This window comes from Lissotriton vulgaris, chromosome 5 (assembly GCF_964263255.1).
Source record: "Lissotriton vulgaris chromosome 5, aLisVul1.2, whole genome shotgun sequence".
Taxonomy (NCBI): domain Eukaryota; kingdom Metazoa; phylum Chordata; class Amphibia; order Caudata; family Salamandridae; genus Lissotriton; species Lissotriton vulgaris.
This window is the reverse complement of record NC_141693.1, coordinates 218,713,058-218,740,676: the sequence shown is the minus strand read 5'-3', so window position 1 is coordinate 218,740,676 and position 27,619 is coordinate 218,713,058. Positions and strand designations below refer to the sequence as shown.

Genomic DNA, 27,619 nt, shown 5'->3' with positions numbered 1-27,619 from the left:
TGTGGCATTTTAATTGAGTTCCAGTCTGTTAGCAAAGACTGGAAGATGTAGATATACAGAATTGCAGTAGTTAAACAAGAAATAACAGGCACTTGGATGGCTGCGTTTTAGCAGACCACTGGAAGAATCGAATGACCTTAGCAGCATTCTAATGTAATAGTCAAAGGAGTTTAGCCTTTAAGAAAAGGGTTCATTTGATTGGTAATAACGTTTGGCGAATCTGTGTGACATGTTGCGTAAAAAGTATGCAGCTGATTAAGTCCGCGAAAGTTTGATGTAGATTGCAAAGGAGGAGCATTCCATGTTATATTTCTCATTCAAATTTCGATGAGAATATTTGCTTTTCGTTGGACTGATTTGGCCAAAACTAACGTCATAAGAAAGCATTTAGTTAGTTTCTTAGATAAGTTTAAATCCATTTAGCTTTTAGAAAAAAGGCCCAAAAAGTCCACAAATATATTCTTGTCTAATCAGGAAAACCAAAGTACTCCAGGCCCAACAACCTGCTGAGAATATTATGTTGTTTTGCCTATTTGGTACTGGTCACAGGGTGTGACCTTCTGCAAAGCCCTTTGCCCAATTCCCTTGGCTTAATATCGCTGGATGTGTCCCAGGCCATTCCCAGCGTGTTTAGGCACAGTGTGTTACTGTAAGAAGTGCTCTGTCTCTGGAATCCCTACACTCCATGCCCACTGAGCACATCTTGCAGGTCTGCCCATCAGGGCCTGGGCACATGGTGTGGCCAGTGACCCTGCCCACAGTGCCTGCTTTTTACAGGACGTGACCTTTGGCCACACTGTATCCAGAACTCCGCCCCCTCAGTAATGACTGGACCTGGCTTTAGATAGCAGCGTTTTTGCTTCAGCTTCCTCAGAATTCCTATGGGGATTTCAATTTACAATTAAGCTTTTGCCCACTTCAAATGCCCCATAGCTACCTAAACCCTTGCCTAATTAGTATACTACATTTTAAAATCGAAGTTAAATGGATTGTTATTTTTTAGATATTTCATGCTGGTAGTACAGGCCAATGTCTTCTAATCAATCCCAAAAATGTTTCGCTAAAATGTCAAACATTTCCATTGTGTATCACTACTACCTGATAATTGGGAAATACCTTTTACTGCTAATAAATGGCTTTATTTGACAAATTTTCAGAATGCTTTACAAAAAAATTGATTTAGCCACTATAAGATCTGTTTGCTGATTTGTAAGCAGAAATGTCAAAAGTGAAGAAGTTTGAAGGAGCTGGGAAGGCAAAGTTATGCTTTTTATTGAGAAATGAAATACAAATATTTTATTAGACTGCAAACACTAATGGACATAAATACACCATGCTAGGCAGCAAGTGGGATGCGATGCAACTTGAAATTAAAATGTAGCTTGATGTTAATTGGTCCATCATTTTTTTTAATAATCTATACTAGAAATGGTTTGGCAACCTTCCTTAATAGAAGTAGATCCCAGATCGCATGTTTGATTTGGGGGAAGCAGAAAGTCTTTGGTGGACACAATGTTATGGTCATGGCCACTGGTTTGGGTTGAAGGCTCCAGACCTACTATGTGAACGCCGAGTGGCAGCAAGTCACTTATTGTTTCAATGAGAATTCTCTTCTGCCTCATTTGCCGCTGGGAGAAACCGCAATTTGTGATGGATATGCTGTATTTGATGCCTTTACTCCCAGCGAGTATTGAAAATGTATGAAATTCTTTTGCATTATGTTCTTTAAGGATTTGAAAGTGTTAAGTTGCTGGATCTCCCTATGCCCCTATAGTCTGGTTCCCTGCATTTTGGGTGTAATTAAGCTTTCAAACTGGGTGAAGGGGAGTAGGTTGTGGAGAGTAGGCAGACTAGCTTGGTAAGGATCACAGATCTTCTTGAAAACTGCTTCAGTATATCAGTTGGAGGCATGTTGGGCCTCTATCTCCCAAGAATATTCGACCAACAGACTACTCCTCTTCCTTCTCACAAATGTGGGTGTGTCAATAGTTTTTTTGTGTTTTAAGATCTACAGACTATGTAAGAAGTTGTCTTTCACTGGACCCGTTATGGCCAGGAAGAATTTGGTGATAGATATGGACTTTGAGTTTACAGACCCTAAATTGAGAAATACCTGTGAGCATAGGCAATCTCCATTATTGTTCGTTTTAAAATGATTACATTCAGAGTTATTTGACCACAAGGCAGCGGTCTAACTTGCCTGTACAAGTGCATGAACCCTGTAGCTTACTTTCTGCACTTTCTTTGGTCCTACTTGGTGGTGCAGTGGTTCGAGTGCGGGGTCTTGGATGGCTGACTTCTACCAAAGTGGTTGAGTGGCTAGGCACCCCCAAGCTGTCCTGTTGGAGAATTACCTACGAATCTGTGGTGGATTGTGTACGATCCATTGAGTTGGCCTTGTACCGGATTGGAACTGATGGGCACTTTTTTCCTAATTAAGGATTTTAGTGTGTTCTGTCACTATTTTGCATGAGTCACTTGTAAGTCTGCTCCGGTTGCGTCACACATATGGGTGCACAGTAGAACCACATTTTTCCTTTTTTCTTTTGACCCACAGACCTATTTCGTTGTGTATTTGTAGTATTAGGGCACATGTCTGAGTTGGGTCGTTAATCTAGCCCTTGGACCCCCCCAAGCTATGTTTTTTGTGCCAAATGGATCCTGCCCTGTCCCCATTCTTCCAGGTACATGTCCTCCCTTGTCAGTACCCACCTCTTGGGCCCAGGTGAAATCTTATGCTACTCCCCGGCGTGGTATTAGCTCCGACTGGGTGAGTTCAGGCCCACTTATGCCGTGTGGGTCCAGCGAGTGAGGGGTTCTCTCCCCCTTAGGTCCATCGCCACATAGCTAAAGGTGTGTTATACTGCAGAAGTCCCTTCTAAGCATATTTACTTGTGGACCAACCTACTGACGTTCCACTGCCGCAATATAACCATCCACCCCATGGGCGGTCTGCCAGGCTTGGGAGCTACAACCTGTCCTTTCTAACCACTTTGCTCTTTTCCTGCCCCAGGGGAAGCCTTGCACAACTCATCTAGGTTGCCCTCGATGGCACCGGATGACCACCTAACCCATCACCTCCAACCCTTCTCTTTGGCTCGTAGGATGCTCTCTACCGTTACAGAATCTGTTACTCATTCTGCCCCGGAGCTGTGGCAAGCGGGCCGACTCTCCACTGCAGGAGGTGCTGTGCAATGACACCGCTCCAACAATATGGGTAAAGACCAACCTGCTGACAGCGACCTCCCAGACCCGTTTGGATCAATACACCACAGGACCCGTGACTGGACAACCTGGGTGCACTAGTGTGGAACAATAATCAGATGGGGATCTAGCTACAATCCTTCAGGCTATTCAGAAATCCCAGGCTGCTGTGGAAACCAAAATGGGTAAAGTGTGAATAGACATGGCCTTGCTTCGCCAGGACCTCTGAAATGCAACAGCCAGGATCACCAAAGCCGGATCCTGTGGATAGTGGAGGACAAATTCAGAACTCTCTTGTCACAGGTATCTATCCTTCTCCAACGCACAACGGCACTGTATTGCCGAACCAAAGACGCCAACAACTGCTCCTGGGGCACCAATGTGCGTGTAATTGGCATCCTTGAAGGCACTGAACCTCAGCAAGTCGCAGACTTTCTTGAAACCTGGATCATCCTGAATGCCTACAGACCAACTGTCCTCCTGGTTCGCAATAGAAAGGGCCCGTCGGATTCTGACCCCTAAACCTCCCCAGGTGCTTCCCCCCGACCGGTGATTGCTTGCATCCTTAACTTCAGGGACTCCATCCTTCGAGAGGCTTGCTCCCAGCTGGCGCTTCGCTGTGGAGACTTTAAGATGCTCCTCTTTCCTGATTACAATCGGGAAGTTTAACAACAACGCCCGTCTTACCTACAGGTCAAACAGAAACTCAGGGCGCTCGGCCTCCAATACCATCTTCTATTTCCTCCCAGGCTCCGAGTTATCCACACCAACAAATCCTACTTCTTCAATACTCCAGAGTCTGCCTGGCTGTGGCTTACGGAGGAACATCCACTTCGGGTACATGTGGAGACCCCACCATGAGGGTCTAGACCCACTAGACCTGCTGGGAATACACTGGCAACCAAGCCGCGAAGATATCGAACTCGGGCAGAAAAGGTGCCACAACTACCACTCCAAATACCCCTCACAATCTCCCCAAACACAAGAACAATCTCCTTCCTTGTCACACCCTCCCCAGACTTCCGACGAGGGGGAACACCAACAAGATCAGGTGCCCCCCCTGGATGTAGAATCATTGCTACCTACTGATAATCATGCAGACACAGACCTCTCTCAGAGTCCACACTATAGCTCTTAAGCTACTTATTGTCTATGGGGCAGGAAAGGCATTCGTATCTGAAAGTTGTTAAACATATTCTGATGGCTGTCACTTATCCTTGACTACGGAGGGATCCATCACTTCATTTCCTTTTTACATGTTGTTTTATATCATAGTTTTCCTTTTCAGGGCGACAGATGCTTCTTGGGTGGAAGTATGGGGTGGTGAGGGTGTTGGGGGATGGTGATTCAGTACAATAACAATGTTACTTCAGTTATTAGTTCGGATTTATTTGAATGCTTGTTTTTTGTTCTCACTTGCACTCAGACAGACATCTACGCTGTACCTCCTGCAGCCTGAACTGAGGCACAACTCCCTATCATGCACTGCAGGTGCACATTTCGATCCCTCGGTGCGACAGTGTGATTCCTTCTCCTATATTCTGATTGCGTGGGAATCTTTCTACCCCCGCAATTGCGTCCTTTCGAGTTTTGTCCTGCAACTTTAATGGTCTCCTAGACTTTGTGAAGCGTACTGCAGTCCTCAACTTTTCTCACCGACACCTCTCCGAGGTCCTCCAACTCCAAGAGACTCACCTCATGGATTATTCCTGCCCCCTTTTTGGCACGTAAAGGCTACAACAGGATCTTTTGTGCAAGTTACTCTCGCGGGTCCCGAGAGGTGGCTATCCTGCTGTTGCGCTCCTTCCCCCTGTCCGTCTCTCGTGATGTTTGAGACAACCGAGACGCTTCATTGCAATTACTTCAATGCTGAAAACCTAAACCATTAACCTGGTAAGTGTTTATGCTCCTCCAGCTGCCCTTAACACGTTTCTCCATGATCCTTCTATATCTCTCACAAGGGTTGACATTGATAGCTGGTGACTTCAATACTGTTCTTGTCCGGGAAGATTACACCACTGGGCCCCCCTCTGTATCTAAGCACTAAGGGGCTCGTTACCTCTCTGACTGGGCCCCCACTCTTGGCCTCTGTCTTGCGTGTAGAATATGGAACCCGAGGCGTTGTCAATTCACTCCTACCTCAGCGGCACATCACATTCACTTACATATAGATCTTGTCTTTATTCCCACCCTTGATTGTCACGCCATCTCCTAAGCCCGGTTTATCTCCTGAGGTATATCTGGCCACGCTCCTCTTCTCCTCTGTCTTGGCTCCCACAGGAATGGTCTACACCCTATTCGGCGACTCAACATATGGTATCTCAGAGACAAACCCTATGTTCATACCCTGGCCACTAAACTCCGAGCATACTTCGACACTAATGAAGGCTCCATTGCTGCTGTTGCCACTCTCTGGGCCACCAGTAAAGCGACTATAACAGAGTTTGCTATGTGACGCATCCAGGCGCAGGAGCGCGCCCGCTCCCTTTGCATCAATCCGCTAGAGGCGTGTGCCCTCAGCTTGGAGGGAAGTTTTGCGACTGATCCCTGTGGTGACACCCTCGACAATTAGGTCTCCTGCATGGATAAATACGTGTCCAATCCCTGGAAGCTGCCAAACTTCTCTGGCTTGCCACAACGCCAGAGTCTATGGGTGGGAGGGTAAAAATGGGAAGATGCTGTACTGGCTGGCCTCCTGCCAACAAGCGACCAGAATTGTGCCTGAAATCATTGGAGCATGGTAACTCTTCCCATATCAATTCTGAAATGACAGAAGCATTTGCCCATCACAACCACCACTTACACAGGCCCCCCTATCCCTCCCAGAGGAGACGCAAACTCCCTCTCCCGGTTCCTCAATGATGTTCCCCTCCCTCGCCTGTCCCCTCCCTAGAATGCTGGATGAGCCCTTCTCGGGCAAGGGGATAGGTGCAACCTTGTCAGCGGTGGGCCCCGGAAAGACTCCCGGCCAGGTGGCTTTCCTGTAGAGTACTACAGTACATTTCTTGATATCCTGACCCCTCAACTCCCAGCCTCCTACAAGGTAGTAGGACAGGCACTTTACCCCCAGATATTGACACCGTCACATTTGTGGTGATCCCCAAAACACAACCGCCCTCCACTGCGTTTGCCCATTACCATCCAATATCGCTCACCAGTGGGTAAGTTAAGATCTTCGCCATACTGCCGACCACTTGTCTCAAACAAGTCCTACACACACTGATACATCCAGAACAATCTGGCTTTATGCCAGCCCGTAACACGTGACATTGCCTCTGATGCTTTCACATGGCCCTGGCCCATCTTCATCTTCTCCCTCCTGACTTAGCCCTACATTTGATCAACTTTGAAAAGGTGTTCGATACAGTGGACTCGGGTTAGCTACAGTTAGTGCTGCTACTGGCAGAGCAGGGCCCCGCTTTTGTGGAATGGTCCAGGCCCCATACCCCAATCCCATGGCCCTCATTGTGTCCACCTCCTTCAATACCCTGGAGATGCCTTGGGTCTCTGGGTGAACCCCTCTACCTCTGTTATCTAGACTCTCACCTGCTAGCAATTCATGATTCTCTCAGAATCACTCTGGACAAACACCTGAATATGAAAAATCATATTGGCAATGTGTTTAAGGGATCCAATCTCTTGATGAGGACACTCAAACATCAAGCAATTCCTTCTACAAAAGGACTTCAAGAAGATGGTACAAGCACTGGTCCTGCCAAGTCTGGACTACGGCAGCGCTATGTTCTGTGGCTCTCCCAAGTACACTCTGGCTCCCCTAAGGGCATCACTGAATGCTGCGGCCAGACTGGTCACTGGTACCAAACGAAGTGAGCCCATATCCCCAATCCTAAAATCTCTTAAATGGTTGCCTTATGAAGCTCGAATTCAGTTAAAGATTGCCGTTCTGGCGCACAAAGCCCTGCATTTCAAAACTCCCAGGTACCTAGCGCAAAAGCTTGAATTATCCTACGGTGGGAGAGCCTCAAGAAGCGCCATCACTCTCCTCCTGAAACCACCTATCCTTAGCAAAAAGAGAACCGGTCTCCGAGCCTTCTCAGGCGCTGCCCCAAGGATTACTAAACTGTCTTCCACCGGAAGTACACAGAATCTCCTCAATGACTGCTTTCAAACTGGATGCCAGAAGATTCTCAATGAACACATTTTTACCTTAACTTGGGCCCGGATCACTTGCTCGAAATCATTGTTCCTACAACCATTGTACCCTCATGTCATGCTGCTCTTCTTTACTACATTGTGTGTCCCCCTTTGTAGCCCGTTATATTCATGCTTATCGAATTACTCTCTTTGTTTATCTTGTTTGGGAAACAAACGAGTATTCCTGTTGTGTATTCCTACTTAATGTCGATATTGGATCTATGCTCTTCTTTTCCTCATTGTGTACCCCTCGTAGTCTGCTACATACCAGTCTTTGGTACTACTATCCTTGATTCATTTGTTTGGGAATTTTTGCGATTATTTGTCTGGGACTTATGCGAGTATTCCTGTTGTGTAATCAATTTCCTGTTGGCGATATTGTATTTAAGTCCTTCCTTCCTTCCTTCCTTCCGTTGTAAAGCGCTCTGATATCCCCTTCGGGATCTTGTTCGCGCTATATAAAACTTTATATATAAAATTTAAAAAAATAAATGATTGGTTTAATGGGGGCTGCTCGGATCCCACCTACCAGTTGGAGCTATACCTTCTAGGATTCCCTCAAATACTAACCATTCCAAATGGTTCTCCAGTGCCACATCCCCAGTGAAACAAGGCAAGTGTGAAGCAGTGGGCGGGGAAGCACAGGAGCAAATGGTAAGGTCGGGTCTGATGCAATTATGACAAGCGCGCAGGGGAAGCCTGTGGGAGGGAGGCTGAGGCTTTGATGTGGGGAAATGCGCATGCTTGTGGTCACGTGATTTCACGTGAACTGTTGGAAATCCGCACTCGCAATCCTCCTGGTTTAACTTTCTAGTTTCACCCCAATAAGTCTCTCTGCGAGATCTAAAAAACTGCTCTTTTAGCTTTGAGGGCCGCCTTACACCACACTCACAAACACCTATCTAGCACGGCTCCTGGTTGTAAGAGGTCAATCAATCAGTATTTGTTAAGTACGACTACTCACCCGCTAGGGCCTCAAGGCACTGAGGGGGGGGGGGGGGGGACGGGGGGAAGTCGAGAGAGAGAGAGCAGGTCCTGCTGTGAACCGATGTCAGTGGAAGAGCCAGGGCTTGAGATCCTTCCTCAACTGGGTTAGCGACGGGGATAGCGGAGAGGCAGGGTGTTCTATGTCTTGGCGGCTACATCGCAGGGCTTTAGGAGATGGGATCTTATTGGAATTTCACAACTAGGGGACACACATGCGGTCTTTCCAAGAACTCTAAGCCACTTATGCCCTTAACAACTTTTACAAATACCTTCAATTGAGACACGCTCTTCAGTCTCATGTTTCGCAGTTCGACTTTCTCCCAGAGTTCAACCTGCTGGAGTCTAAACTGTGGGTGCTCTGGGCAAAGACGGGATCACCAAAAGTTACCGCACAGTGATTGTCAATGCCCCAGGCAGTTTAGACCATCTTAGAACCCGATGGGATACCTGGATAGGTCCCCTCGAGGATGATGGCTGGAGAGACGCACTGATGGCACCTAGGGTTATCACTTTTTCTTCTAGATTGTGATTGATCCAACCATATTACCTCTATAGTGCTTGCCTCTTCTCAGCTAGACTACACAGATTTCTATCACATAGTCTGGCTATGTCCTAAGATTCAGGAGTTTTGGTCTTTGATGGTGGGTGAGCTTACTGATGTGCTGTGGTGAGAGGTCACCCTGTCCCCCTTGTTGCTGTTCTGGGGATCCTCGATGGCTCTGGGGCTTCGAGGGCTGATCTGTCCTTCTTAGGTGGAGCCCTTATGGTGGCCAAGCCCGACATTACCACTTGCTGGAAAACACTCACCCCTCCTACTACCCTCTCACAATGGTGCCGGGGAATGGACTGGTGTGCTCAACAAGATAAAAACGGTCTATGAGGCCAGGGTAGGTCCCCGTAAATATGGCCGAGTCTGGGGGAAACGGCTGAACCAGTTAGCCTAGGTCCCATCTGGGGACAAGAGTGTTGCTGTTGTTTTGTACTACTGTATTGTGTCATTTAATAACCTATGCCTTGATCAAATGCTGTATTCTTTTCTCCGACATGCTACTTGTGTGTCCTGTTGTTTCTTCAATGCAAAAATCAATGAAATCTGTTTTTCAGGAAAAAATATTTTAAGATATGTTGCCTTGTACTGTGTGGGAATCTTTATAGCAAGAACTGTATTTATGTTACTTTCTTATATTTTTGACAGTAGCCAACGTACTAGTTGTTTTGTGGTCTTTAAACCAAAATTAACAACCTTGAATAACCAGACAAAGTGAGTGTCAGACAGTTTGGTGGGGTATTAAGCAACTGGCATGGATAGTTGGATGGGGGTTGGAGAAAGGGAAACCAGATTGAATTGATTACTTTGATTAGCGAAAAAAAGAAGTGTAAAGGGATGAATAATTAAAATGTAGGAATGTGGTATATATTGTAGGCTTCAATATAACTTAGTGGGTTCATTGTAACAGAAAGGCTTAGTTCCTATTTCCTACCACATTGTATAGCACGGCTAAACTTCTTAGCATGGGTGCATCGAACCGCGCTCCCCTTCTACTTCTTTTAGGATCAAGGGATCTGCAAGTTGAGAATGTTTTTTGGTTCTCCTCCCAGAGTTCTTCTCACCATCCTACTTCATTTATTTTCTTTAGTATTCTTAATGATGAAGACAGTGATGATGATGATTTGTTTAAAACTGCAACACCGAAACCCCTGAAACCTATTCTCTCTCCCAAACTGGATGAGGAAGAGGACGAAGAAGTGGTAAGAAAGCTGTTTTTTCTTTCTGTAGGAAATCAACTGTGATGAATGCTTTCGTACTGCAGATATGAGCCAGTGTGTTTTTAAAGGACACCCAAAGAGCCAGAAATTATGCTACCCTGACCGGGATAACCCTATTTGTTTGTTACTGCATCCAGAGGAAAACCGAAGAAGGGTTTGTCTGACCTCACCTACCCATTGACAAGCACCCTGCACTATACTGCTTTTCATGCAAAATATTCACACTGGGATATTCTGCTGAGTTAGATCTAGCCATTCCTTTCAGTTCTACTCTCTGCGGTTCTGTGAATCTTCTACATGGCCACAGCTAATTCTGTAGGTCAATGATGTCCAAACGAGCAAGTTAGATCCATGTCAGTTTGTAAGGATAACCAATGACTATGTTAATGATTCTTATATTGATTAATTCATTGTGAATGTGTTTAATGGGAAAGCTGAGAAAACCTGCCATGGATTTGGATCTTGTAGACCAAGACTGGGAACCCTTTTCATAGGCTCTTATGTACTGTCACTGGTGTCCTCCTTCATTGGACCCAGGCCATGGTATCTGCAACTTTACAATGTTGACTCCAGTTGCTTTAGTAACCTTCCCCTGCTACAGCGAATTTCATTATTAAGTTAGTTGTATTTTATATGCAATCTATATGCATTCATGCTTGACTTCCCTTTTCCCTCTCTGTTACTTCATCAGCCTTTCCTGTCCCTGTTTTTCTACACTCTTCTCTTCGTTAATTTTGGCAACTCTGCCTTTTCTTCAGCACTGATCTTTCCCTGCCCCCACTTTTCTTCTGTTTCTTTCTGTTGCTGTATGTTGCTGCTATCCATGCTATCAGTCCTTTCTTTCGCCATGAGCTCCATTGACAAGGTCTTTCTCTTTGTTATTACTCTTATTTTCACTTCTTCCTCTTTCTTGCGTCAGTCTTGCTCTCTGTCCTTTTCTGTTCCACCTCTCTCTGCTCATCTGTTCTACGTTCCCTGCTTTTTCATTTTATCAGTTTCTGATGTTTCACCTTTTCTTCTTTGTCCCATTTCTTATTATTTTGTGCTTCACCTCGCTTTCTGCTTTGTCCCTCTCATTTTCCATCAGTTCCCACGTTCTTTCTTTTTCTTCCATCCCTTTCACCCCTCACCACGTCCTGCTATTTATTCATTTATTGAACATTTATATAGGCTGAAGAGACCAAAAAGGTGTTGGGTTCCTTATCTTCTAAATAAACGGGTTACATCGAGATAAGGAAGGGGACTAATGCACCTAACATGATAAACAATTAGTCGAACAAATGGAAAACATCTAAAAAAGGTCAGCAAACATGCAGGTAAGATTTATTTTAAGCTGTTTCCTGAAAGCTGGTTGGGGGGGTTAGTTCTCTCAGGTCTGCAGGGTGGGTTGTTGGCAATCGAGGTTTTGAATTCTGTAAATTCCGAGAACTAAGACATTTCACTTCTAAATCCACCTGAAATGAGAAGGTGAGCAAAGTAGAATGCTTTATTGTAATGTGTACAGAATTAAGAGGTATAGGATATTAACAACCACTGGGAAATATGTACCCCATTCGGCCATCAATATATAACACTTATTTTATGTAGCAACAACCACACTAAGTTGATTCCAGTTCTTGCATAGTAGACTTTGTTTGTTATTTCAACATTGTTTCTCATAACCCAACTCTTTCCTAATCCAAATCATTCTTCGCTGTCGATAGGCTCACCTTTCCATCTGAAGTGCCCAGTTACAACTGATGAAAAGAGCTGTTAAAAATATTCAGATAAATTATGGAGCCCAACAATCATCCAGAAACGAAACAGTAAATTAAAGTGCCCCCCTTTTTGTGAAAAAGGCTTTTATCGCAAATTCATTGTGTAATTATTAATGGCCCCAATTAGGGCAGCGAAAGAAACTGCCAAAGAATTCCATATTTCCCTATGTTCACCTTGTGTTCCCTGCTATAAAAAGTCTTTTGGGGCTGTATTTTTGCATTCCTCTAATCGCCAAATGATGTTGACACTTGTCGACTTCCCCGGTTGGGATCAGAATTAAAAAATATATATATTTTCATTAAACCAGCTCTTTGGATACAGCAAGACTGAAAGCATTTACTTGTCCATCACCAGTTATGTGCCAAACATTATGCTTCACCACAATGGAACAGACCAACAACAGTTACTGTGATTTATATAAGGCAATTTCGTTTATAATTTGACATTATGCAGGGTGACAGTCATATCTTGTCTGCCTTTTCTCACTTTTTGGGGTGGTGGAAGTGTGCGTCGGTGGGCTCTCGTCCTTTTTCACGTGCCTCTGTATTCCCGCCAGGGAGACCATATATTTTCCCATTTCTTGATGCAACCTCTACTTCTTCTGCTCATTGGCACCTATCTAGGTCAGCCTCCCACTGTGCCAGTGACGGAGGAGAGGTGCTCCCCATAGTCCTGCTATGTTGCATTTTGCAACCCCACAGCTAGTGCCAGCCAGAGTCTATTGTGCCGGGCCAGTCTCCCTCTCCCTTGATCATCAGTAGGAGCCACCGGGCGTCCATTGAAACCTCCAACCTTATTAATCTTGGCATCACTGTTGTCACACCTTGCCAAAATGAGCTGATGACTGGGCATTTCCATAGAATTTGAAAGAAGGATCCCTTCTTTTGACAGCCTCTTGTACTTTGCCCGACTGTATCTTTCCCCATTTGTGTAGCAGTGTGCAGGGATAATATGAGCAGGGCAAGACCCTGAGTTGTACTATCGTGAATCTCGCCCTGATCGCTATGTCTCTAGGGCTCTACAGCGCCTCTATCCAATCTTAATCTTCAGTATTGCCCAGGTCATTTATCCAGGCACTTCTAAGGGGGCTAATGGGTCTGGTGCATTGTTCATTATTTTCTTATACACTATGGACATTCCTTTGTCAAGAATGGGGTCTACTATTAGTCTGACTTCCAGTGGGGATTGGTCTGGGATGGTCGTACCTTGTTGTATGTATCTATTTAGGGCATGCATGAGTCGTGTGTAGGGAATGCTCTGGGAGAGTGCCATGTCATATTCTTGTTTTAAATTGTCGAAAGGGAGGGACGCCCCGTCTCCCCACACGTCTCTCAATACCTATAGTTCCCAAAAAATATATAAATGTCAGATTCAAAAAACCTAACCAAGGGAATAGGGATTCCGCTGAATGCGCGAAAAAACAAGACCCCTGTCCAAAGAAAATTATTTTCTTGAGCCCCCTCGCTCACCCAGGGTTGCCCCTAGGTGACATGCTTAATCATTGGGGCATCCCAAACAGCTGCTGCTTGGGGCGTGCTGCGACTTGCCGAACTATGTAGGAGCACTTTTCTGTGAGGAAATGTGTAGTGCAGTGTTCGTGGAGTGGTGACAGTGATGTTAAAAATACCTAGGTAGTGAGCTAATATTTTATTCTCGCTCCTAGTTGGTAAGGACAAAAAAGAGGTTAAATAGTAGGGAAAAGATATAACTGTTATGTGTATACAGTCCCTAATATTCGGTCAACATGTTTCGAGGTATCCCCTAAACCTCTTCTTCAGGACCACACGGGGGCCAGTCCCATGCGTGCCACTCCTTGTGAAAACCTATAAGAAAGTGAGGATGCACACCTAATGTGTGAGCACCCAGTTCAAAATACATACGGTTTAGTCTTTGACTCGTAGTATTTATGCTTTGGCAATACTATGCCTCATATTCTGCCGGGATAGAGGGGATTGTAGTCATACAGTCGTCAAAGCACACCTCTGTCTAATAGCACCTACTGGCACCCGGGCACCAATATCTGAGACTGCCAAGCCACCTTCATAAACCCCCCCTCTACAGTTTATTGACGGCAGTGTGGGGTGTACCCCCTTGCCATAGCAGAGTGTGGAATTCCTTGGCTAACTGTTTGAAGAAGGTGGTTGGGAGTGAGTAGGAAGTGTTTTTTAGAACATTCAGGAGGCGCGGCAGTATAATAGTTTTATACAAAGTTGGTCTGCCTATTAAGCACAGTAGGAGGGTGCGCCAATGTGTTATATCGGTTCGGAATCTGTGTAATTGGGGGAAGAGGTTATTCTGCAGGAATGTCTGGTGGCTGCGCATTACATAGCTGACCAAATATTTGAAGCCTTATTCTACGATCCGAACAGCACATTTTGCTGTTAGTGTCGGGGGAGGGCCCGACATGGGGAACACAACTGATTTGGTCCAATGTATGGTATAGCCATAGTAGCTCCCAAAGAGCTAGAAAATATGAAGGATCCTCTCTATGGAGTAGTAGGGCCTTGATAGATATAGGAGTATATCATCAGCATGTAGGGAGATTCGTTCCTCCAATCTGCCCGGCGTTTGGATACCCCAAATCATTGGGTCTATTCTAATCCAATGTGCAAAGGCCTCCAGCACCAGGGCAAATGGCAACTGTAACAGGGGGCAACCATGTCATGTTCCTCTGCCCAGCGCAAAGCGTCTCATCTCTGCCCCATTGACTCTCACTTTGGCAAGTGGGCCCTCGTATAGCAATTTTACCCAGTTGCTGAATTTCGGGCAAAAGCCCAGTCTGGTCAATGTGGCGAATAGATAGGGCCACTCTATGCTGCGAAGGCCATTGAGGCACATAGGTTGCTGTTAATTGGAGGGCATTTGTCATGTGTAGGACTCCTAATAGCCTTCGCAGGTTATGGCATTTGTCATGTGTAGGACTCCTAATAGCCTTCGCAGGTTATGGTGGGTGCTTCTATGTGGCATAAAGCCAGATTGGTCTGTGTGAATGATGGTGGTTAGGACAGTGATAATTCTGGTTGCTAGGCCTTAGCAAGCGCCTTCACCTCTACGTTCAGAAGGGAAATCGGCCTGTACGACCTGCAGCTTTTTGGAGGCATGCCTGCCTTGTGAACTACCACTATTGTGGCTGTGCGCTGGTGTATGGGGAGTGTTCATGTTTCCCTCACCTCTTCAAACATGTTAAACATTGGCCGAACAATTTTGGTATATAAGCCCTTGAAGGGATCAGAATTATGAGTGTCTTTTTCAGGCCTGTACCATTGTGTTGGCAATGGGCCCAGTTTATATTTGCACATGTTTGTCTGAATGAGGAGGACGTGATTGTCCTTGCAGTCAAAAGCAGCAGTGGCCTGCCATCCATGCGGTCACCAGAGCCATCTTTTTGCTACATTCGTCTTTGCTTGAAAGGTGCATGCAGTCTCCTTCAGGATATCTAGGCTTGTTCTGGCACTCACCGTCAGTCGTGGAAGCATGTTGTGCATATTTCACGCTTATGCTGGAGCTCAATGAATGTTTTGCATTTCCTTAAAACTTTTACTTGACCTAAGCACTTGCACAGAACTTGTGACTGATTCACCTCTTATGATTTTGAGCATTATGGCCGACTGGGTACATTTTTCTCTGTGATTATTGTAGTGTTTAGCTTTGTGTGGAAGTATGCAGTTTTTGAATTGTATCTAGCTGTGATAGATCCATTGGAATGGTCAGAGAGAATAGGTGTGATGTGATCATACTGTTTACAAACCTCTTCATTGAGTGGAGGGCAGCTTTGAGTGGTGCTAAATGACATTTGGAAACTCCTGTCAAAAGCATTACCGAAGTCCAGTCTGCAAATAACACAAACATGTACCGCTATTTTCAGATGTTCTTGAGGAATGAGATGTTTGATATTTTTGGGAGGAGGGGAAGGGCATGTGTGCAGCTTTTGGTACCTTGTTGATGTGCTGCATAAATGCTAAAATAGAGTTCTTTGTGAAACCGAGGGACTTTGTCATAGGTGTAAGTGAGAGAAAATCCACGTAGATTCAGTAAGTTCAATAGTGATAGGTTTATCTATTTTTGCTGTTGACAGCTGGAGCACTAAACAATTTCTCTGGGTTTAATAAGTGTCCTTATTTTATTCTAGAAAGATTTTTATTGAGGTTTGTTTGTTTTGTAAAGGTTTTGGTTTACATTATCTCAAGGGTAAGAGAAAGCAATTTCGACAGTCATATTACAGCATTGGGAAAACGGGTAACCGAGAAATATGTAATCATCATAAGCATTCCAAAGAAGGACAAATATTTTTCACAAACGCAACAATAGCCCAAGTTGTAGGTCCTAAAACATGAAGCGTATGGATTTGTTCAGTGGGTTGTAAAAACATATTTATCTCAGGTGCGTGTAAAGATGAATACAGCAGAAAAGAAAGAGATTGGCAAATCCTCAATCAACAATGGGGGAAGATAAAAGAGGTACACGTGGGCTGGAAGTCACAAGGGACAGCAAGGAAAGGGGGGGTGGCGACCACATGAATGTCCCAACCTCCGCATCACGGGAGCTTGGAGGAGGCTTGGGGCTTCAGGAGGGGGGCGTTGATCCAGTAAAAGGGTGGCCGTAGGTTCGAGAATGACAAAAACAGAGACCACAGTAAGCCACCAGCATCCCAGAGGGCTTGGGAGATGTCGGAAGGGAAGTGAGGGGAAATCCCATTCAGTCAGTTCCTTGAACTGGTGTCCGGCTGCTGCTGTGGGGTATCTACGAAGCTGACAAGCTTTCCCCCAAGTAATGCTGTGCTTTCTGAGACTCTCATACAGAGTAGCGCCCTGTGCTACTGTGGGGGTGGCAGGGGCTGTTGGGCTCCCCCATGTATGGTGAGAAGACGCTGAGCCAGCAGTAGGGTAAGATTGGCAAAGTGCGCTAGCACTTTGTGATTTTTCCTCTTAGTGGAGATACCCAGGGCTGTGGCCTCCCAGAAATTCAATGTTGTGACTTTTGTGATGCTGGCCATTGTGGAGTGTATTGCTTGCCAATAGATGGTTATACTGGGGCAATACCAGAGCATGTGTTGGAGGTCGACCCTCTGGCGCCGACATCTAGGGCAATTGAGATTGGCGGTGGGGAACATGCAATTCAGCCGAGAAGGCATGAGATACACCCTGAGTAACATCATGCATTGGATGTTTTTAAAACATGCGTTTTGGGAAATGATCTTGGGGGAATATAGGGCTCTGGACCTTTCAGTGTCATGTAGGGAGCTCGCCAGGTCTTCCTCCCAAACGAGTCAAAGGTATGTCAGAAGGATCCTTGTGTGCTTCCTAATAGCTATATATAACCATGTGATTAGGTGACTCCCCCAACCCCTCATAATATATAATGCATGTATTACAGCATGGCTAGGGGCTTCTTACTCCACCGTACCCCACAGCAACCAAAACATCACCAACAGCTGCCTTTGTAGCAGGAATTGGCTTGGGGTATGTCATAATCCTGGCATAACTGGTCGAATGTAAGAAGATGGGCGTCCTGGAAGAGACTGCCCACCGTATCCAAGAAGCGGTCATGCAACGCCATCAGTTGGTCGGCCGTAAAGTGCCCCAGGGGCCCTGGAAGAACCTGAAGGGGGATAGCGGACAGGAAAGTATCCTTGATGCATGAATGCAGATCAGTGAGACTTTATTTTAAGATGTAGGTCTCATGTACATTTGAAGTTGCATATTGATGCAAATTGATACTAGTCATTCAGAATCCGGCCTAGAGGCTCCTTTTAGAGGTTGAATAATTTTGGCACTAAGATGAAACCTCATATAGTTTTTGAGGACAAGGTGTGATTGCCTGTTTTTACCACATGCTGTCTGTCCTCAGTAAAGGAGGACACTTTCCCTCAAGCCCAAGTGGAATTTCAAAAACCAGATTTGCCTGATGTGTCCGGTCGTGTGAAAGGCTATTCGTCATTATCTTCCATTCATTTATTCTAGTTCTCCTCTTCTTTTTGGTCCTCTTCTCATTGGTTCATGCTTTCATACCTCTCTCACACATTTTGTTAGCCTTTTTATTGCTCTCCTGTCAGTATGTAAAGTTGTCTGAAATCTAACTTCTAAGCAACACTTTTAATTTTCTCATGGTTCATTCACTTTTTTGGTCTCGGCTAAGCGCGCGGAAGCGCGTTCACGCCAGAGACCTTTTGTCGGCGTGTCTGCTTTCCAGGAGACAATTCTGGCCGCGCGCATCTCCTTGGAGGCGATTTGAAACTGGCACGCGCACAAGTACGAGCGCTCAATTGACTTTGTTGCAAGTTTCTTGCAATGCGCGTTTAGAATGCGGCAATGCGCGTTTAGAGTGCGGTTAAACGTGTAACTTTCAGTTTCTTTTAAGCAGCGTGTTTCATGGCATGATCGAAAATGCTCCATATCGTAAGGTGTTCACAGGCATGCGCATTCACAGAGACACACACACACACACGAGCGCCCATGCACGCACGCACCCACACATACAGAGAACCCACCCCGCCGTCGCATACACACACACGCGCACACACACACACACACACACGTGCACCGAGCGCCCCCCCAGCACACTTACCGCCACTCCGGACTTCAGCCGCCACCGCGGGGCTCTCCCTCGGGCATGGGAGCTCCGCATCACCAGCACTGCTTTTCTCCGTGGGCGCGTGCACGGGCTTCCAAAGCCGGAAGTCCCGCCCCACGGAAGGTTTCGGTTTCACTCACGTCTGAATCGCTGGGGGCGTGTGGTGAGTACCCTTCATTTAGAACCTGCCCTTCGCCAAGGATATTGTTGCTCTTATCAAAGCTTGTTTTTATTCTAGTTGTAGCACGGCCAGGCCCATGTAGACTGCCTCGACAGGTCGCACACAAAAGCCTTCCTCATTCACACACTCATCAGCCAGCCTCCAGTGCAGACAGGGCTCTCTGAGCGTCTCGAAAGCAACGCGCGTTTAGGATTTGGAGATTCCTGTATAATTAAAGGCCTCCTCTCAGTGTCCCCAGGAGGCCCATATCTGTGCATATTTTAATAGAAAGCCTGGGCTGGAGCGGCGTGGGCTCCGTTTGCAACGAGCTCTGAAAGTTCTTGACTGTGCTAATTAATACTCTGGGGCACACTGCCTGGCATCTTCAAGGCTCTCGTAGAGCAGCCGCTTCCTAACACGAACATCCAGACTCCTGGGGCTCGTATCGGTGACTGACAACCCCAGGCCACGAAGCCAGCTCCCACTGGCTGAAAGGAACTCATGCTCTACTACAAAGTGGTAGTTTTCCAAAGAGCACAAGTCGTAGATGTGCTCCCGGGCGCTGGTTACCACACGCTCGGAGCCGTTCCCGATGAGGTAAGCTAGAAGCAGCAGAGAGTGGAAGAGAAGAGTGGGGAGAGAGCATGAGAAGCAGTACACACCAGCAGGAGGTCTGTACAAACTGCATTAACAGCAGCGCAGAGAGGCACTCATTGGCACATACCACCCCCACATAAAGCTGTTCCGTCCGGCACTCATTCTTTCAGGCTACGCTTTAAGGGAGATTGGCTACAGCCATAGGGGCCACTGGTCGCACTACGGCTTGGTTCAGGTGCAGGAAAGCACAACCGAATGACAAACTATGCCCCCGCCACCCCGTCAATATGAGATTTTAATTTAAAAAAAAACAAAAGAATAGACCACCACTGCAATATTTCATTCTTCCTTAGAAATTTCGCCTTGTGGATCCTTTTGTGGAAAACCTTTTTCTCCCCTACGCTTCCTTATTTTTTGCCAGCATGCTGCCTCTCATGAGAAATAATCCTAAAACACAGTGGGCAGCTCTGCTCATAACACATTGTTCAATCGCACCGAGGGCAAGGCAGCTTGTTTTACAAGCATTTATTCAGACAGGAGTTTCCGTGTGCATTGTGAGACATTATTGTTGCTGACATGTCAGCCACTTTTATAGCGTTTGTTAGTTTTACGGTCCCAATGCTTTAATTTCAGATAAAACAAGTGCTGGGACGGTCTCTTTCTCTGTATCCTTCTGGGTCCTATTTCTTCTTACTTGTTTTTAGTTTCATATAGCGCGTACATGAGCAGCAGGTCCGTTACAGACGGGAAACATGCATTTTGTTAGGCACGGGAGGGGGCGGGGGTATTAAGTGATTTGCCCAGAATCACAGGAGACTCGAGACCCAGTTCCCAAGCTCCGAGGTCAACCACTCTATCCGTTAGGCCACATGAAAGAGCTATGCATTATAAAACGTAAAATATGGAGAAATACCATAAACAATTAATGTTGGTCAGAGTAGAGATCAGGCGGCGGCAAGATATGAAGAGGCGGCTTTGGAATGCAATTGTCGCGCGACCTCTATGAGTCGGTTCCTTCCCCCACGGCTGCCTTCCCCCGGGATTGGCGTGAGATTGCGGCATCATCCGGCTGTCTCGAGCTGTTAGTGGGGGCGCCGTGGCATGACCAGCCCTTGAACAGTACGGCCTGCTCTGCAGCGCTCGGCACAACATGCAGGACTGGGACGTCCTCCTACAACCAGGGCAACTTAGTTTAAAAAACAAAAACTCAGCCCCAGACTGCAGCACACCGCTGCTCTGCATGAGGATCTTTTCTGAATGCCGCCCTCCCTTCACCATCAAGACGAACCTACAAAGAGAGCAGTGACAGAGACATAGCCCTCACCCCTCCGGAATAGCTTTTTTTTCTTGCCTCTGCCCCCCTGATTGTACTCGTTTTCTTGCCTTCTGCCCCCTGATTGCGCTCGTTTTTCTTGCCTTCTGCCCCCTGATTGCACGCGTTTTTCTTGCCTCTGCTCCCCTGGTTGTGCTATTGGCAATGTAAATGACAATGCCATTTATTTTTTTTGTAGGTGGCTCTATGTGTGGGTGGCTCTGTGTAGGGTGTAGCTATTGGGATTGTAAATGACAATGACATTTATTTAATGATTAAGCTATTGGCAATGTAAATGACAATGCCATTTATTGATGATTTAAGAAAAGAAAAAAAGGAATGTCATGAGCAATACCAATAGCTCTACCTTTAATGATTCCGAGACCATTGCATTGTAAATGCTTGTTCATTTTCTTTTTGCGTTCGGTTTAACTCTCTTTGCCTTCTCTGATCTATTTCCCCACCATTTTATACAGTCTTATTTCTTCGGTCTTATTTTTTCGTTCCACTATTGCTCCATCAATTCCATTTTATTCTACTCTCCAGTTTGTACTTTCCTATATTTTCTCTGCTTCCACTTTCTCTTTATAAGTCTAGCGCTCATAATTTTCTCTTCTGTCTCTCATTCAGCAGCCTTTTATTTTCCTCCGTTCCTTTTTTTTATTCATTCTTGCTATTCCTTGTTTTTTTCTGTGTCCTGCAGTTGGGTCTAAAACCCTTGGTGTGCCAACCTACCCTTGCATGTTTTCTGGAAAGCCTCAATTTTTCTCCAGAAGATTTGAAGGCGACACAAGCTCTCTGGACGTGCTCCATGACGCTTTGGTTTTGATGACATCAGAGCTGCTATTCTCTTATGACTTCAGGCCGCCCACAGTATGCTCCATCCTGAGTAACTGTTGCATCTGCGTGCTCTACCTAGGGTATTAGTGACTAGCAATGGTGACAGTCTATTGATAGTCCAGGAGCACAGGCCTTTTTTACCTGTTATCCTGTGGGGAAGCGGTCTACTTGCTCTCCACTGTATAGGCCTGTCCAGCTCCTGCAACTAGTATCCATCCCTCTATCATGTCTAATAAATGTATCTAGGATGTATGTATGTCTGTCTGTCTATAGAATGTGTGGTGTGGTGGACTGGTGAATGATGTTGTTCACTTGGAACTTGGACCCTGTATGTGTGCTGCACAAGATAGTGGTCTCCTTTGCGTATGGATGTTGTATCCTTTCTATTGTATACCATTTTTCAAAACATGTATATTTCCTGGATGGGGATAGACCTCTAGTCCATTCTTTTCATAGTAGGATTCCCCTGGCCTGTTTGACATTCACCAGTGCCTCCTCTGCTGTGCATTGGTCATATACCGTGACAGTGGGAGTAACCACCATTCAGAGCGTCAATACACATTTTACCTAGACCAGTCAGAGACCTGGTCTAACTGTACCCGCTGGCCTCTGAAACCTGGGAAATCTGGCCATCAACAGGGGATGCTCCTTGGAGAAAGAGCCCTTAAACCTTTGAAAGTAGTTGACAGCTATTGGTTCTTTAAATGTTCTGTGAACAGCGAGTTAGCATGCACACCAATGTTGGAAACTGCATTGTTGCCATTTTTCAACTCGGACTTCTAATTCTGTGAAGTCTACAAAGTGCCTTGTTGTTGTAGCCTTTGAAGAGAAGGGCAGCTTACTGGACTGCGTCTGCCAGGACGTGTCAATGCCACAAAGGATATGCGTCTGCTTGATAGTTCTCATGCTCTCCTTTCAATATAAGACAAAACACCGATAGTGAAAAATTGCTCTCACTCAAGTCTAGTAAGAGCGGGAGAAACACTGGCTGAGTTTCACACTTGCAATAGACTACACAGCACTTAATGCATCCCCTGACTTAAGTATGACGCTACTAAATGAGAATCAGTAGTAAGATGCACAACAAAAAGTGTTACAAGGCATTCTTATTTCAACATATAAATTCAGAAAGTCTTCTCACCAGCCACATGACTAGGTCTGTGTCCCGATGAACTGCTTATGGAGGAGTGCCAGGCAAAAAGAAAAGCTAGAACATTGTCCGTGAGTACACCCCAACGGCACCACATCCTCCAAGCCTGGAGCCGAGCCAGTCGGCGTAGGAGCCGCCTGCGACGCCGGGGAGGGCCCTGCACAATGCAAGATATCCTCCAATGTCCCAGGAGGGGAAGGAGGAGGAGGAGAAGCCAGGGAGGCCTGCAAAGCTGCCACATATGTCCCCATATGGGCTCTCGACACCCCCTCACTGGGAAACGGTGGATAGGAGGACGAAACGCAGGGCCATATCACCCACGGAAAGCCCACGCCCCAAACAGGCTGGAAACCAGCCCCCGGGGACAAACTGCAACACTTACCCACCAGGGAGCGACGCTCGTGCGGCATAGGAGAGGGATGAGTACGCCGACAACCGCTTTGAAAACCTTCGACCGAAGCCGATCGAGGTGATGAATCCGACCTGGATAGACGTCACAAGACCAGCTTCATCCGGAGCTCCCGCTGCTACTTCGGCTTCAACTGTTGGCATGCCTCGCAATCAGTGGAGCCGTGATCTTCCCCCAAACACCACATGCAAATGAGGTGAGGGTCCGTCGCCGACATAAGGCGTACACACAACGTGCAAGTCTTAAAGCCCGAAGGCATTCGCACACTGTTCCACACAGATAACAATAATAGTGAAAGAAAAAAGGGGCTTAAACAGGCCGGGAACAGAGACCGGATCCGCATTGCACGCGGAAAAGGAAAAAACTGACGTAGGCGCGCCGGGGTGGGACTTATGTGACCTCGCTGACATCACGTACGCGGATGACGCCTGGATGGAGTCGCGTGATGCTGTTCCCCCCGGTGCGCAGGGATGCTGTGGCAAAAAGTTTTCTGGATCCAGTCTCACGCCTGGGAATAATTCTACGTTAAGGAATCTGCGGCTAGAATCGTCTCAACCAGATACATTGTTGCCGAAGGTAAGTAACTCGTACTTTAAAGGAGGACATAATCAGTCAACAAGAATCAAAATCACCTGTCATTGACACATGGTTGAACCTGCACTGTCCCCCTAAACTATCAAATCCTTGAGAGGATCTACATCATCCTCTCTTCAGAGGGCAGTCTGCCTTCATACTTCGGGCATTGGGACCATTTATATTGTTGAGGGGAAAGCAGCCTACTCTGGAACTGTTAAACCACCTTTCTGGACACTGGCAATTTGGGTGTTGAGAGTTCGATTTTGTTTTCTTTTTTTTCCGCAGCAAATTTTAGCCGTAACGCCCATTTCCATGTAGGAACCGTTGAAGGCAGTGACTGCGGCGGGTGCTCCTGCGACCTGTAAATCCACAAATGATAAAGCAACTAAATATTTAAGTGCCACGATTCACCTTAAAAGACAAATCATTTTAACTATTTATTTCATTTTGTTCGCTAGCATTTATTTAATCATTGATTTGTGTAAATTAAACCCTGTTGTTATTCCAAAGATGCTTAATATACACCACATTGCTTTCATACCCAAAGTAAAGAAAGGATTTGCAGGCCAAAAACATGAGAACAACAAACTGCAGTGCTTGCTGGAAAATAAACTTTCCCCAGCTCTCCTGAGCAAGGATTTTTTTTAAAGCAGACATTTTCCATGGCTGAAGCAGTCTCCCCTTTAAAACAAGTTACATCATTGTTGCATAAAGCAAATGAAAACTTTCAGACAAATTTGCATTGAGTGACCTTTTTATTTATTTTGCCCCAACTTTGGATAAGGGGTGTTTGCAAAGCACTGTTAACTGTAGCTTGATCTTTGAGTATCCTTCTTTAATCTTCAGCTCACCATCGCCATCTTAATACTGAAGATGCGCTAGCTGGACCAAAGGGCCATGATTGCCTTCAATAAAAGCCAATTAGTTGTTTGTAAGGTTGTGCCCTTGCTTAAATGATAATGGAAATGGTTATTCAAAACGCAACTAGTTCTTTTGAGCACTAATTAAGGATGGGCATATATTTAAAACAAATGTACAGTTTTTACATTATAATTAAACATAGGGGGCATTTTAAGTATTCGCGAGTGAACATTCGCAACACTAATCCCCCTACCATAACCCCAGCCACCGCCCAGCTTTCGACAAACCCAAGTGCAGTGAACTAACAGTGATAGATTTCAGGGGCAAAGACCTGAGACCGAACCTTACCACAAAGGCTCATGTTAACGTGCCAAGCAGTGCTAAGTCTGAACCTGCGACGAGTTAAGACAGGTGCAACACAGCAGTTTCGACCACAGAGGGAGGCTAGTTTGGCAACTTCCAGAAAGCAACAAGGAGGCATACTGAGTCAACAGGCCTATAGAGCCCGTCCTCTGTCCCCTGACAGCCATCACACCCATTTCTGAGGCTCATATCTATCCTCCTGAGAAAGAGCACTCATGAAGAAGGGGATTAAGACCCTTCTCTCCACAACCAGATCCATAACCCACAAAACCCCACTATTACAGGCACAATATACATTGGAAGTAACAGCAGATGTTTTGCCCTTGGCTTGTTCAAGTACTGTGAAACTCGACAATGCTACATGATCTACACCTTCCAGGATGGTCCTATTCTACTGGGGAACAATTGTACTTTTCTACATTGACAGCATGCACATCTTTTAGTTACTGCTGATACACTTTGCTACGACATACCTAGCCAAATAAAATACTGAGATGCACAAATCTCATTGAAGCACCAAATTAAATCCAGGCCAATGCACCTCTGCTCTAATTTTATAATTGAGAAGGATAGGGTCATGAGTCACCCTGACCATGCCATGTAGTGATCACCCAAAGCTTTTAGTTTGAATAGACAAGATGCTATTTCCAACCAAACAATAATGGTTCAATATGCAGAATAGTGTTGAGCTTCTAAAATAGGGAAAAAGAAGTGGTCACAATCTTGTTGAACATGTAAGTTCACCGCCAGATGACGTACTCTGTTATGTTCATTGACAACCCATAGTTATCGCTGATGCCTCCACTGCCAACTATGGATGCCCAAAATAATCTTTCATGCAGTTTTCACCCAGGACTAATTAGAACTCTAAACCCATGTTAAGACATGACTTCATTATCCATTGTCTCATTATACTTGCCATTTTACAGTCTGTTCTTTATTGTCACTTTCAGAGTTTGAAGGGGCGCCCACCACCTGCTCCTCTGTTCGGGGATGATGAGGAAGATGAAGACCTGGATTGGCTGGGATGAATAGCCTGTGAGCCCAATTTGTGGTTCTTCTCAATGGGCACTTCTGTCACACGGACCGTAAAGCACTTTTAACGTGGCACGATGAACAGGAGAGACATTCTGAGACCCTTCCGTGTGAGCTTCTAAGGCAGCAGTTGACTGGGGTCCACAGAAGTCACCGTATGCCGATCTTGTACTGCCGTGTTGTACTGCACTGCAGTGTCAGTGAATCAGTACAAGTCAGGACAGTTTAACTTTGTTTCGAGATACCGGGTTCTCATCAAAGCCAGTCTTTGTTAATCTGATGGTCCTTTTAATCCGAATAAACCTCTTTTTGTACGCTGGTCCAAATGGCTTCAAACTGGTAATGCTCTGGTAATGGGGAAAAGAAAGCAACTCTAGAAAGAGACATTTACCGCTGTAGGATACTCTAGCATAGCATTAATCATATTAACATTTACTGTACATAGTCCATTTAGTCACAGTACTGCATATACATTTAAATGTAATTAATACAACCTATTACAAAGTTCTTTATTTTAAAAAAATACAAAATGTAAAAAAATATCAAATTATTACAATAATAATTTTTTGTGCCTTCATGTTTGCATGTCCCTTTTGCATTTATTGATAAACGTCAGTGACAAAATAGGCTATGCACTTGTCAGTATGTTACAAAGTGGTATTTATTGTTTACTTAACAGGGTGTGGTTAAACTACATACAAGCTACTTAAAAAAAAAAAATACTCCTACCTAAATTTGTTCGCAGCATATGCTGATGTAGATCAAATGCTAGCACACTTCTGTTGTCCAGTGTTGGACAAGGACTTCGCAAGTTGTTTTCCTTAGAAGAAGAGGTTTCCATTAGGAGGTGACTCGTGATCCTAACCCTGAAACCCTCAATGTCTCAGGATAATACACCACCCTAGAGTGTGTTTTTTTCTGCCATTGGGTTTGGATGTGTTTTTGGAGCTCTGGGACCAGGTTGCTCAGAGGACTCCGAAGATCAGAATCACATCCCTCAAAACACATAAACACCATACGGCAAGTAACTGCTTCGGAATCGACCCGGAGTTGAGGATTTCTAAGACCGGTCATATGAGAATGACTCATGAGGGATGTGGGTGATAGAGCACACACATATCCAATTTTGTTCTAAATGCAACAGCCAGCTCCCGTAGTCAGACCAGCACAGGGTCTGTAACCTCTGTCTGCACAGGGACCACAAGGAATCAAACAGTTTGGCCTGCCAAGACTTCAAAATTAGAAAATCATCCATTATCGGAGGCTACACCGGTGAAGACATTTTATAATCCAGGCCAAAATTCTCCTAAACCATTGACCACTTTCAGTGCTGAAGACGTCAAAGGAGTGTGCTCAACCGACAGTGGGGAGGGCCATCCGGTAGGCAGAGACAGTGGAGTCAGAAATATCTGTCCCCAGGGTCCTCCACATTTAGACATCGACAGTCTCCAGGGCACCCAGGGAAGCTTGCACCCAGGAAACATAATGCACTTATGGCACCTACCCAATTTGAGGATTTTCCCCCTGGCGTTCAATCTCAACGTGGCTTTTTGACTCCATGTAAATGCCAAGCACTGGCCTTGAGGGAGAGTCAATCTGCGAGCCACAAGCCCTGAGGTGGTGTTTTAAAGACTTTGACAGTTGGTGCTTGACACTATACCTGGGCCCTCTCAGCATCAACAGCCTACCTCTGCTCTGGAATGAGTCCCATGCCTCAAAGCCTAGAAACACCAACTAGACCCCCAAGACTACGAAGCACCTTCAGCAATGGAGCCGGCTTTGAAACTGGCATAGACACCTGATTTGTTGCTGAGTGAATCAACACTCTCCCTAGAAGTACCGGAGCTGCCTGATATCAGGCAGATGAAAATGTAC

At 45.6% G+C, this 27,619-nt stretch overlaps 1 protein-coding gene across 1 annotated transcript in view; it reads left to right on the top strand.

Moving 5' to 3' along the window:
• Positions 1-26,322, top strand: part of FKBP15 (FKBP prolyl isomerase family member 15) — a 384,455-nt gene extending 358,133 nt beyond the window's left edge. Inside the window, exons 28-29 of the mRNA XM_086921201.1 lie at positions 9,984-10,095; positions 25,663-26,322. Of these exons, the coding sequence (XP_086777327.1) occupies positions 9,984-10,095; positions 25,663-25,740 (190 nt within the window). The 3' untranslated portion in view covers positions 25,741-26,322. The remainder of the gene's footprint in view (positions 1-9,983; positions 10,096-25,662) is intronic.
• Positions 26,323-27,619: the final 1,297 nt, after the last annotated feature.